Here is a 13,752-nt window from a genome sequence, read left to right as displayed (position 1 = left end):
AAATGACTTGTGCTACCTCATTACAACACTACTGGTTTCTATAATTGTGAAAATATTTATAATTAGCAGAGAGGTTTATATTGTCCTGTGGTTTTAATTACTGTTTAGAATCCTTTTACTTGACCTAGAAGGATTTCCTTTAACGTTTCTTGTAGAACAGGACTAGAAGTAAACTTACAGGGATTTCTATGTGGGAAAGTGTTCATTTCTACCTTTATGGAAAACAGTTTTCCCAGATAGAGGATTCTTGGTGGATATTTTGATCTTTCAGTGCTTGAATACACTATCCCATGCAGTTCTTCCTCCCAGGTCTGCTGTGAATCCCAGTAATAATCTTATGGAGATCTCTGAAATAAGATGAGTTGTTTTTATCACACTGTTTCAAAATTCTCTTTTTTCTGGTGACTTTTCATAGGTTAATTGTAATGTGTCACTGTGTTCATGTCTTGAATTTTATCCTACTTTAATTTTCCTGAGCTTCTTGAATTTGTCTCTTCTTTCCACAAACATGGAATTTACAAGCCCTTAGATCTTCATATAAACCTTCTGCCCCTTTTAGTCTCCCCTACCTTTGGGGTCCCCATAACCTGCCTATGGGACCACTTGTTGGTGTCCCATGAGTCCCTACTCTGCCCTTTTCCACATGTTTCTTTGTTCCTCTCAGCAGATAATTTAAAACCTGGGGTCTTTAGGTTGTCTGAAACTTCCTTCTGTTTGATCAAGTCTGTGAGTAACCCCTTTGTGTATTTTTAATTTCAGTGATTGTACTTTTCAGCTCCCAACTTTGGTTGATTGTTGTATTTTCTGTGTCTTTGGGTTTACATTTCTGTCATGTATAGTTTTCCTGATGGCATTTAGTTAACCACCTACTTTTCCTCTTCTTCCACGACGATCTTTATGACAGTTATTCGAATTCTTTCTCAGACAGTAAGTACTTCTTTATTAATTCAGGGCCAGTTTTAGAGATTTATTTCATTCCTCTGATTAGAACATGTTTTCCTAATTCTTTGCTTCTGATTCTAAATCAGAATATTTATTTTTAGAGAAAAAACTAGATTAATTACATTTTAGCCATGAAAATGTAGGCATGTGGGTTGCCAACCTCTCCACAATTGGACATCTCTGTGGATCTTTTGTGTCCCCCAAACTGAAAACCATACTTACTTTTGGATGGAAATAACCTATTTTTGACCAGAACTCTTACCTAGAACATTAACAATCCATTATCTCATGCTTTTCTGGGGTCAATGGTGTATATTGTATTTTTATAATGAAGGAAACTTGAGAAAATAAACATTAAAACAGTCATAATGAAGGGAAAGTGCATTTATGGTAGTGCACTGTATTTGTCAAAAAAATAACATTGAGGGACAAGTGGGTGGTTCAGTCAGTTGGGTGTCAGCGTTTGGTTCAGGTCATGATCCTGGGGTCCTGAGGTTGAACCATGTGTTGGGCTCCCTGATCAGGAGGAAGCCTGCTTCCCCCCTCCATCTGTCTGCAGCTCCCACTGCTTGTGTTCCCTGTTTCTCCCTCTTTGTCACCAGTAATTAGCGATGACTCTTTCTGCTTCAAACAGCCCACCCAGTTTTTAGGTTAGATGTCCCTATGTTGTTTCACAGCCCATGCTCTCCTTATACTCCTGACCTGAGTTTTCAGTGGGTTTTTATCAGTTGTAGAAGCTGATAAAATTACGTTGGGTACCCTGTTATGCTCACATTTAAAATTGGATCAATTGAAGGATAGGGACACCTGGGTGACTTAGTTAAGCATCTGCCTTTGCTCAGAACATGATGGTCCTGGGAAGGAGCTCCATAACTGGCTCCCTGCTCAGCCAGATATGTCTCTCTCCCTCTGCCTGCTGTTTCCCGTGATTGTACACACACACTCTACATCAAATAAGTGAATGAAATCTTAAAAAAAAAAAAGAAGGCTAATAATTCATTATTCAGTATGTGTCATCTTGTGGTCAGCTATACCATGAAAAGGCTGCTGTGTACATGTAGGAAAGAAGACCTATGTTTTGTGTTATGTACACAGTGAGGAGGTAGATGCTCAGGTCTGATAAAATAGCTCAGATACCCTAGATATACTCTGGTTTTTCCATTTCTTCTCTCTGGTGTTGTCTACCCCCAGGCATCGCACTTATGCTTGCCCTTTCTTTGCCTCAGGATACCTGCCTCACCACTGGGCATCAATCCATGTTCCTTGCAGCAAAGGAGACTATCAATCTGATAGGACCTAGGGAGTTTGATCTGAAGTCTTTCTGTTTTCCTTAATGGAAAGCCATTTTCCCCAAGGTAGTACTCCCTCCATGCCATTGAGCACTACTATTCCTTGGGCCAGTGTAATATATAAATGTCGCACACATGGATGTAGATATTTGAGAACGTCTCTTGAACTTCACCACAACATCTGGCACAAAGGTGATCATACTTTGTCCTGAAACTAGCCGTTTCTTTCTTTCCTTTTTTTTTTTTTTAGATTTTTAAAAAAGATTTTATTTATTTATTTGACAGAGAGAGAGATCACAAGTAGGCAGAGTAGCAGGCAGAGAAGCAGGCAGAGAGAGAGGGAGAAGCAGGCTCCCTGATGAGCAGAAAGCTGATGTGGGGCTCGATCCTAGGATCCTGAGATCATGACCTGAGCTGAAGACAGAGGCTTAATGCACTGAGCCACCCAGGCACCCCAAAACTAGTTGTTTCAAAAAGGCCCTAGAATTAACAGTATCCTTAATCTTAATGCCCATGGATTTTATGCTACAAGTAAATGCATAGCTGATGAACAGCTACTTAGACCTGTAATTATTTATGGTCTTATGAGAAAAGTGATTAAATACAGATTTAGAGTGAAAATGTTATATCCAATCCCTTTAAAATTTGTAAACTATATTAATGTCTTTTATACATTTCTTGACTTATTTGAAAAATATTTAAATAATTTCCAATACATTTTTTAGGAGTTATTTACTTAATTTAGAGAAAGTACAAGGGAGTGCGGCAGGGTGGGGCAGACTGAGAGGGAGAGAGAATCCCAAGCCATCTTCCTGCTGAGCTCAAAGTCTGATCCAGGGCTCCATAATACGACATTGTGATTATGACCTGATCTGAAACAAAGAGTTCATTGCTTAACCAATTAGCACCCAGGAGCTACACGTTACTATTATTAGTTTTTAATATTTAATATTTATTTTAGAGAGGGGGAGAGGGTTAGTAGGGTAAAGGGCAGAGAGAAAGGGATTTCTGAAGCTGACTCCCTGCTAAGCAAAGACCCCAATACAGGGCTCCACCCCAGAACCCTGAGATCATGACCTGAGTTATAACCACTTAACCAACTAAGCCACCCAGGTACCCCTGTTCCAAATCACTTAAATTTGGATTGCTTTCATTCAAGAATGTGAACTAAAGTGCATCTAGGGTCATCTTAGGAAGCTCAAGGAAGTATATTTGGCGTGGGAGCTCAAGGAAGGTATATAGGGAAGAGAGAGATGAAAGAAGTAAAGACTGTCAGAGTCAGATACAATAATGAATAAAGAAAATGTGTGTTATGTATTTTGTGAGTCTTTGTGTCCCAACACTAACATGACCACAGGCATAGAGGGTTTGTAAGAGTGACTTCTCTGTAGATAACTCAGGGATGACCTTTGACTTAGTTCCTGTAGAGGCTGTCCATTTTAGCCTGTGTTAGAATCCACTGGCGCACTTGGAAATCTTGGATTGTTGTGCCTATCCCCATATTACCATATCAGTAGTTCTTAATTTTCTTGTCCTCTAATTTGTCATTTCAACTTTCATGGCTAGTGTTTTTTATTGTTCTTCGGAACTTTTTCTTACACCAAGACCACAGAGATAGAATCCTTTTAGTTTCTGTAAACACATCATTATCCTTAAAATTTCAATCAGAAATGTATTAAAAAATCAATGTATTGTGGGATTTCTGTAGTAACTGAAGTTTTCTATTCTTTTTCTTATCCCCCCAACATAGCTAACAAGTTGAAATGTATTCTGAAAATGTTGTGCTTTCTTTTCATTTGCTTACAGAAGTCATTTCTTGATAGGGATTCACACTGCCACAGTCTTGGAGTCAACTTCTCTGTGATTTGTCTCCAAATTTGTGATTTGTCTTCCTGTCTCTAGTCTCTGTGATTTGTCTTCCTGTCTCTAGTCTTGCTTAGCAATCACACAGGACCACACAACCCATGTCAGCTGGGATGTCATAAACCTTCCATGGGCCACTTGACTCAGATGAATGATCATTCCTCTTCTCACAGTAGAGTGGCCTCTGGGGCTTGGCAATAGCAACAGTCTTCATGTTACAGGCTGTAGCTGGAATCCTGGCAACTTGATGGGTGTTTTATCATTATGTCTTTTATCATTATGTCTTTATTTCACTGGATGTAGGTGAAGTTATACAGATTTATTGCCAAACCATGAGTATAGTCAATAGGTTTGTCTGGGATAGAGCCAAGAGGGCACTCCGGTGCCCCTGGAGAGAAGGCAGGCAGACAACCTGGGGGCAGACAACATGGAAACAACCATCTGAAGGATGGCACAGAGTGGAAGATTATTCAGTAGTCTAGAAATCCTATCTTGAGATGAAACTTTCAGTGAGATGCGTTTTCAAGAACACAGAAGTTGGATGGCACCATTTCCCTCTCCCGCCCTATAGCATAAACATAGACCCCCACTCAGCAGGGACACTGGCTGTCTGCTTCTTTTGCACCAAGCCCCACCTCCCTGTGTTCTGGTGGGACTGCCCTTCTCAGTGAGGCTTGCCTCAGGACCAGCAAGGTGGGCCCCTGCCCACACCACAATTGCTGAGCAGAGAGTTCTGTAGGGCCTCAGCTCTGGTGGAGTTGATGTCAGGTCTCCTATCACAAGTAGACCAGAGCTCAACTAGTCACACTGAGGCTAGGGTCCAAATATCCCTGACAACAAGCAAGGAGAGCCTCTGCAGAACCCTGGCCTGAAGGATATAAGAGGACACATCAGTGGCTTTTCTAAATACAGAAGAAGGCAGCGACTTAGACAAAATACCAAGATGAAAAAATTTATCTTACATGAAATGAGATATGGCCATGGCTAGAGATCTAAGGGAAATAGAAATGAGTAACTTGCTTGATGGAGAATTTAAGGCAACAATCTTAGGGATATTCCCAGGGATGAGAAAAGAATAATGAGAACCTTAACATAGAGAGCAGAATTAAAAAAAAAATGGGGGCATGTGGGTAGCTCACTCCATTAAATATCAGACTCTTGGTTTTGGTTCAGGTAGTGATCTCAGGATCCTGGGTTCTAGCCCCAAGTTAAGCTCCTCATTCACTGTGGTGTCTGCTTAGTATTCTCCCTTCCTCTCCCTCCTTGTAGCTCCTACTCATGCTCTCTCCTTCTCTCTCTCTGTGTCTCAAATAAATAAATCTTTAAAAAATGAAAGAGATTAACAATGCAATTAATCAGTTTGGAAACAGACTTGATGCAATGAACAGGAGGCAAGAAGAAATAGGGGAATAACTTTCTGACCTAGAGGACAATAAATGAATGAATGAATGAATGAATGAAAAATAATGAATCTGAATCAAAGAGAGATGTATCATCTCTCTCATGATTTCATTTAGGGAACAGAGTGACTCCATCAAATATAGTATCATTCCTAGTTCTTGAGCTTTTCTGTGCTGGGACAGTATTGTTTCCAAATTAAACTGTTATTCTGGTCTAAGAAGATTCCAAATTTCTTTGGTATAAGGTTGATAATTCAGTCTTAGTAACTTGAGCGTTTTTATGAATTATCTGGGTATTTTTTTTCTAAGTTAACTGATTAGTGTGTAATTATTGATCTAATTAAAGCATTGCCAGTTTTGTTTATTATTTTGGTTAAAAAGGGCATTACACCCCTGAAACAAAGAATATGTTATTTGAAACATAATATGTTAATAAAGAAGAAATAAATTTTTTTAAAAAACCAACAAAAAGAAAAAAAAAAACAATAAAAAATGAGCATTACATTCAATGTATTGCTATTGTTAATTCTGTTCTATTATATTTATTTCACATTTTGTTATTTTCTTTCTCTACTAAATTTCAGTTGTTTTTTTTTTTTCTGAAAGGAATACTAATTTTCAGTAGTTTTTCCCTTCTTTTATTTTTTTTTAAAGACTTTATTTGACAGAGATCCCAACTAGACAGAGAGAGGCAGGCAGAGAGAGAGGGGGAAGCAGGCTCCCTGCTGAGCAGAGGCCCATGTGGGGCTCAATCCCAGGAGCCTGAGATCATGACCTGAGCTGAAAGCAGAGCCTAAACTTATTGAGCCGCACAGGTGCCCCAGTATTTCCCTTCTTTTAGTAGGAAAGTTGTTTATTCCAACTTTTTTCTTTCTTTTTTTTTTTTTTAAAGATTGTATTTATTTGTATTACAGACAGAGATCACAAGTAGGCAGAGAGAGGCAGGCAGAGAGAGAGGGAAGCAGGCTCCCCACTGAGCAGAGAACCTGATGTGGGGCTTGATCCCAGGACCCTGGGATCATGACCTAAGCTGAAGGCAGAGGCTTTAGCCCCCTGAGTCACCCAGGTGCCCCCCAACTTTTTTCTTAACTCAACCATGTAGAGCATAAAAGATTTTGAAAATGGAAAGTGTTGTGGAAAAAAAGATTAGCAAAATAAACAATACGAACAATGACAAAACAGAAAAAAATGAAGTTAGAATTCTTAACGGTTTTCTATAGATCACATCATCTGTGGACACAGATAATTTAACTTTTTCTTTTTACAATTTGGATTCTTTTTATGTATTTTTCCTTCCTTAACTGTTCTGACTAGAATATCTGGTACTTTGCTCAAAGGCAGTGTTGTAATCCCTTCATCGCATTGTTTCTGATCTTAGAGGAGAAGCTTGCAGTCTTTTACTATTGAATCAGCTTTTCATACATATATGGCTTTTATTAGGTTGAGAGAGTTTCTTCTATCTCTACTTACTGAGTGCTTTTATTTTTTAAAAATTTTATTTATTTTTTTGAAAGATTTTATATATTTATTTGACAGAGAGAAACACAGCCAGAGAGAGAACAGAAGCAGGGGGAGTGGGAGAGGGAGAAGCAAGCTTCCTGCTGAGCAGGGAACCTGATGCTGGGCTCCATCCCAGGACCCTGGGATCATGACCTGAGCTGAAGGCAGCCACTTAATGACTGAGCCACCCAGCCACTTTTATTGAGTATTTTTAATCATGATATGTCCAATATGCTCATACTTGTGTTCTGTCTCAATTAATATGATCATATCTTTTTTGATCTTCATTCTGTTATTGTGGAGTCTTCAATTTATAGTTTTCCATACTGGAACACCCTTAATTCCAGGACGATTTTTTACTTGATTATGTTGCTCAATGGTAAAATCTGCTTTTGACTCAGTTTGTTCTATTTTATTGTGGACTTTGCATGAATATTCCTCACAGGTAGTAGTTTGTAGACTTCTTTAGCTATAGTGTCTTCTCCTGGCTCAGATAACCTGGTAACGCTGGTGCCCTACAGAGCATGTTCTGCTGATTTCTCTGATCTTCACTCCTTGGAAATATTTGAGGAGATTTGAAGTCCTTTGTCATTAAGTGTGTGTTGGAATTCTCCAGTGAATTCATCTAGCACAGGACTTTTCCTTGTTGGGAATTTTTTCATTACTCTTTCAGTGTGCTTAGTAGTTGTTCATAAGTTGTAATTTAAAAATATTTCTTCATGATGGTTATACCTTTCTTGAAATTTATTGTTGTCTTTTGGTATCACTTTCTTGGCACATGATTATACATTGTCTCCTTTTATAATTGCTTTATTTCTATGGTATTAGTTCTACTGTCTGCTTTTACTTCTTCACTTTTCCTTCTAGGTGGTCTTTTCTCATTTATTTGCCCTTGATTTAGTTCATGAGCTGTCAATTTTGTTGATCTTTTCTGACAACCAACTCTTCCTATTGTGGATATGTTCCTATTTCTACTGTATTCTATTGTGTTCATTTCAGTTTTATGTTTAAGAATCCATCTTTCCACAATTTTATTCTCATATGACACTTTTGCTGATTATTTGAGATAGAGGAAAATGATGTGTGCTACAAGATGACAATATCACAGAATTATCTATTAGGATATGTGGTCTGTATGTTGTGTGCTAAGTTCTGTATCCATGGAGGAATGAAGTCCTCATGATTCCTTCTTGGCCATCTTCCTGACATTCTTTAATTGACTTGAAGCTTGTATATTAGAAGACATTCGTGGGACGTCTGAGTGGCTCAGTCGGTTGGGCCACTGTCTACGGCTCGGGTCGTGATCCCAGGGTTCTGGGATAGAGTCCCACATCGGGCTCTTTGCTCAGCAGGGAGACTGCTTCTCTCTCCGCCTCTGTCTGCTTGTGTATGCTCTCTCTAGATCTCAATCTCTCTCTCTCTCTCTCTCTGACAAATAAATAAATAAATAAAATCTTTAAAAAAAAAAAGAAGACATTCGTGTATTCATCTGAATGTGATAAGTAGAATGATTTTACTTTTCTCTTATTTTATATCTTTTGGAAAAATTTTCAATTAGCAATAGTTGTGCCTCGGATAAACCTCATTGGCTATGATACTGCCAGTGTGCAAAGCTTCTCTTATTTGATATCTTTCAGCTGTATCTTCACATGACCCTCAAAGCTGCCTGCAGAAGCCAAGCATAGAAGCTTCTTTCCAAAAAGTGTCAATGGGTAGATACAAAAATAGTGCTGTTGAAAATGTTTGCTTAATGACATACTGGGACAATGATGGGGAGAGTGAAGGGCATCAAACATACCATGAAGGACATAGCCATTTGGAGACAACTGCACTTGATAAGAATCAAAATGACCAGAATAGTCATAGGAAAACCTTACTTTTTAAGTCAACTGTTTCTGCAAAGCAGTGTGTTTCTGTCAGCAAAAGCTCCAATCAAATATTCAAACATACGTATGGAGAGAAACCTTTCCAATGTAAAGAACGTAGCAAAACCTTTACATTCAGCTCAAACCTATTTCAGCATCACAGAAATCATACTGTAGAGAAACCATACAAATGTGAGGAATTTAGTAAGACCATTAAGGACTTCTCATCACTAAGTGGACACAGGCAAATCCATACTGCAGAGAAACTCTACAAATGTAAAGAATGTGGCAAAGGTTTTAAGTTTCACACAGCATTTACTCAACATCACAGAATTCATACTGGAGAGAAACCTTACCAATGTCCAGAATGTGGCAAGGCCTTTAACAGGCACTCAAGCCTTACTCAACATCACAGAATTCATACGGGAGAGAAACCTTACCAATGTCCAGAATGTGGCAAGGCCTTTAACCAGCACTCAGCCCTTACTCTACATCACAGAATTCATACTGGAGAGAAACCTTACCAATGTCCAGAATGTGGCAAGGCCTTTAAGAGGCAATCAATCCTTACTCAACATCACAGAATTCATACTGGAGAGAAACCTTACCAATGTTCAGAATGTGACAAGGCCTTTAACAGGCACTCAAACTTTATTCAACATCACAGAATTCATACTGGAGAGAAACCTTACCAATGTCCAGAATGTGGCAAGGCCTTTAACCAGCACTCAGCCCTTATTCAACATCACAGAATTCATACTAGAGAGAAACCTTAGAATTGTAAATAATGTGGCAAGGCCTTTAGATTGTTCTCAACACTTACTCATCACAGAATTTATCACAGAATTGCATATAAATGTACAGAAATTGGAAAGACTTTTCAACAGCACTCACACCTTAGTAACCATAATAGAATTCATACTGGATAGAAACCTTACAAATGTAAAGAATGTGGAAAAAATGCTTAAGGACTGCTCTACCATACACCACATCAGAGATTTCATATTGGAGAGTCACTACGCAAATATAAAGAATGTGTCTTACCTCTCTCTCCCTGGAGCACACAACTTAATGTCATCGTTGTCATAGAAGAAAACTGGAAAATGTGAAAAAAGTGTTCTAACCTTTAACTGGAATTCAGTCTGTACTCAGTGTCAAAAAATGCAAACCCTAGGGGCACCTGGGTGGCTCAGTGGGTGAAAGCCTCTGCCTTCCGCTCAGGTCATGATCCCAGAGTCCGGGGATCGAGCCCCACATCAGGTTCTTTGCTCGACAGGGAGCCTGCTTTCCCCTCTCTCTCTGCCGGCCTCTCTGCCTACTTGTGATCTCTGTCTGTCAAATAAATAAAATCTTTATAAAAAAAATAGCAAACCCTAGAAACATAATGAATGTGGAAAGGCCTTCTTTTCAATATACACTTAAGCCAATACCAGAGAGGACATTAAAATAAGTAGATTGAAAGGTACCAGAGTTTGGAAAACTATTTAATTGATCATCAGATGTCAATAACATTTGACAGATAGCTAGTAGAAAGCCATACATCAGTCACTCTATTCATACAGTACTCTGTATCAAAACAGTTATTCCAAGGAATAAGACAAATTTAAAGCAAATAGATATGTTGTTATATGCAAGAGATTTAATGGGGGGACTGTTATATAGATATAATTAATTTCAATGCGCTTTTTTGTTACATTGACCCTATTTGGAATTTGTGACTAATAATAATGTACCTAATTCTCAAATCACTTCAGAAAATTTATTTATTCTTACTGTGTATGTGTGAAACCATGTGTCTGATTGTAGGTATATTGAAGATATTTGATGCCCTTCTGCATTAGATGGGACTTATGCATCCCTAATTTTCCATGGAAGATGAAGGATAGGATAATATGCAACAAATGAAGAAAATCTAAATGGAGATGCTGTTTATGGTTATAATATTGATGTAAGTTACCATGAGATAGGTGTTCAGATCATGATTGTTATCCATTTATTGAAACTAAAGAACTTCCTCAAACTAGAAATACAAGGTTTTACTAATTGTTCTTTACAGAAAAAGAGGTGGCAGTCCAGTTCAGTACTAATGTATCTTCGTGATAGTGATCTTTAGAGAGTAGGAGCTGATGTGGTTGAAATGCAGAAATCCTCACAGATAGCAAAGAGAGCATAGCTCACTCTTCCCTACAGTGCCATATCATTGGACACACACATTTGTTAACGATTCTCAGGCCTGAAATATATGGTAATCACTACTCCCACATCATGATACAAGCATTTGAGGGCTTTTTAACGCTTGCATCTTGTATTTTGAACAGGGATAATAGAGTGGATTTGAAATGCATAACATAGTCTGTGTACTTAATATATTTTAACTAATAAAACATAATGGTTTTTAACATCTTAATATGGGTGTGTAATGAATGATGTGTTATCCCACCACCAATGTGAAACTATCTCACTCTATTGAAGGTTGTAGAGAACTGATGGTATCTATCCCCTACTTGGTAATGGAGTGGAATAATATTCCTAGGAATCCTTTCTCTCAGTTCCTTAAGTTAAAACTGTGTGTGATTCCCCTCTCCGGTTGATGTATTGTATAATTTTCTCCTCTTTATGAATACTGTGTTATTATTGTTGATATGTTACAGATTATATGGAGGTATGGTTGACCTTGTAGTTCACATACTCCATGATACTGCTATTTGGTATTTCCTGTGTGTAACCAGTAGTTTTCCAGGAGACTTGAACTGACACCTACCCTTCTCACTAGTGTGTTCTCTAGACAACACCCTGCAGAGTCACAAGGCAATGTAACTTCTGATATGACAACAATCCACCCTTGTGAGCAGCCATCTCCTTTTTCCCAAGGCTTCCGCTTCCCATGTCCCTTAGAGAAGATTTCCGCAGAGCTTACCTAAACCTGTTTTAGTTTCAATGACCTAGTCTGGACTTACTGCTCAGACTCTAAAGCATTGAATCATGGCCCCTAGTAAAGGTATGTTACACTGAGCTGTTGCTTTGATGTGTCTATGAAGTACATATGCGCATATGACCTTAATGTGTGTGTCACAGATATGTCAGAAGTAGAGGAGACCTATTCTAAAGATTTATTTATTTATTTATTTGAGAGAGAGACACAGTGAGAGAGAGCATGAGCGAGAAGGTCAGAGGGAGAAGCAGACTCCCGTGGAGCTGGGAGCCCGATGTGGGACTCGATCCCGGGACTCCGGGATCATGACCTGAGCCAAAGGCAGTCGTCCAACCAACTGAGCCACCCAGGCGTCCGAGGAGACCTATTCTAAATGGCATGATATTGTAGCTCAGGTAAGAGATAGAAAATATTATAACATGATGAATTAGCATGTGCAGAACAGTGGTCTGGGGTGAACAACAGACTCAGCATTAGAAGAATAATTTCTCCTTGCTTTATTTCCTAGTTATTTCCAAATCTCCAGTTGTATTTTTCCTCATTTTTGTTTTCAGTTCCATAGGCATCACAACCATTCTTTTTTGCCTGAACTGGGGCAAGGGTATTCTAACTAAACAATTGATATTAGAGAGATGGACAGGCAAAGAGCATTTATTCAGATATTTAGGCCTGGATGTGGGATGTGAATCTCAGTAAAATTCGATGAAGGCAACATCCTTAGAAAGGGAAGACCTCTTAAAAGAAAATGTGAAAACCTCTGTTGTGCGGAAGGAACTGGATATGGCTCACTTTAGTCATTCCAAAGCACAGGCTTGGTGGTGTCATCTGGTGAATACAGGTAATGGGGAACGTGAATTGGCAAATATGTTAGTTTTAAAGATTTTATTTATTTATTTGACAGAGATCACAAGTAGGCAGAGAGGCAGGCAGACAGAGAGAGAGAGAGAGAGAGAGAGAGGAGGAAGCAGACTCCCTGCTGAGCAGAGAGCCCAATGCGAGGCTCAATCCCAGGACCCCAGGATCATGACCTGAGCCAAAGGCAGAAGCTTTAACCCACTGAGCACCCAGGTGTCCAAATATGTTAGTTTTAAAGGAGTAGGGAAGTCTTTATCTTCATGATTTAACTGAATTCCTGACTGTAACTGAGGACCAGATGCTCTTGGATGACAGTGATGACTGTGATGGCCCAGGTCTAGATCAGTGGCACTGGATGGGATGGGTTTTGGATGATGCAATCATTTATGCTGGGGTCCAGCCTTGGCAGGTCCAGGTGTGCCAAAGGAAGGGCAGTGTTGGCAAAAGGAATGGGAGAGCCGCACAATGAGTTCTGGTCAGTAGTCAGGCATATTCATTTTATTTTATTTTAGAGCTTCTTTTATAGGCAGTTTAATTGGGGGAGGGGATTACATTTGTGCAAAAGACATCAAAGGGCTCAAGCACTCATCAGATAATTTCTCTTTGTTCAGCACAGGTTATTCTAGTGTAAGCTCTAGTGGGTGCAGACTGGCGGCAGGGATGGGGGACAGGGTCTTGCCTCTTGAGTAGTCATGTCCCTCTGAAAGCCATGGGAGGTAGCAGAAATCTGTGCTTTTTGGTCTGGAGTCTGAAGGAAAACAGGAAATAGGTTAAAGGAAAATGAGAAGCTTTAGAGATGAACTAGATAGTAAGGAACTGCAGGGAACAGGATATAGGTTAATGGAAAATGAGAAGCTTTAGGGATGAACTAGGCAGTAAGGAACTGCAGGAAGTCTCTAAGGAATTTTGGAAGCAAGGTTTCCAGGACCTTGAGGGGCTAGCAATTGTTGGGAAAAAGGTTATTTATTACCAGTAATAAAACCTTTTTGTGAGACCCTTTAGATATATATCTGTGGGCCATATGCTTGGGAATGATTGTCAACACGATCTTGGAGGGTTTAGAGATAAAGTTTCCAAAGGAATTGTTAAAGTAGACTTCCAGGGTC

General features: G+C 39.2%; 3 protein-coding genes and 2 pseudogenes across 3 annotated transcripts in view; 3 read left to right on the top strand and 2 right to left on the bottom strand.

The window, feature by feature from the left end:
* LOC125088867 (zinc finger protein 665-like) overlaps positions 1-9,788 on the top strand; it is a 175,536-nt gene extending 165,748 nt beyond the window's left edge. Inside the window, 1 exon segment of the mRNA XM_047710443.1 lies at positions 9,123-9,788. Coding sequence (XP_047566399.1) covers positions 9,123-9,788 — 666 coding nt within the window.
* The window catches only part of LOC125088868 (zinc finger protein 665-like), a 577,134-nt gene that overhangs the window by 168,979 nt on the left and 394,403 nt on the right, over positions 1-13,752 (top strand).
* The window catches only part of LOC125088894 (L-lactate dehydrogenase A chain-like), a 386,819-nt pseudogene that overhangs the window by 25,172 nt on the left and 347,895 nt on the right, over positions 1-13,752 (top strand).
* LOC125088914 (KRAB domain-containing protein 5-like) overlaps positions 1-13,752 on the bottom strand; it is a 664,001-nt gene that overhangs the window by 350,411 nt on the left and 299,838 nt on the right. The gene's annotated exons all lie outside the window — the stretch shown is intronic.
* On the bottom strand, positions 8,478-8,609 carry LOC125090107 (uncharacterized; annotated as a pseudogene).

Source organism: Lutra lutra, chromosome 17 (genome assembly GCF_902655055.1).
Source record: "Lutra lutra chromosome 17, mLutLut1.2, whole genome shotgun sequence".
Classification (NCBI taxonomy): domain Eukaryota; kingdom Metazoa; phylum Chordata; class Mammalia; order Carnivora; family Mustelidae; genus Lutra; species Lutra lutra.
Note: the sequence above shows the minus strand (reverse complement) of the source record. Positions and strands in the feature narration are given on the sequence as shown.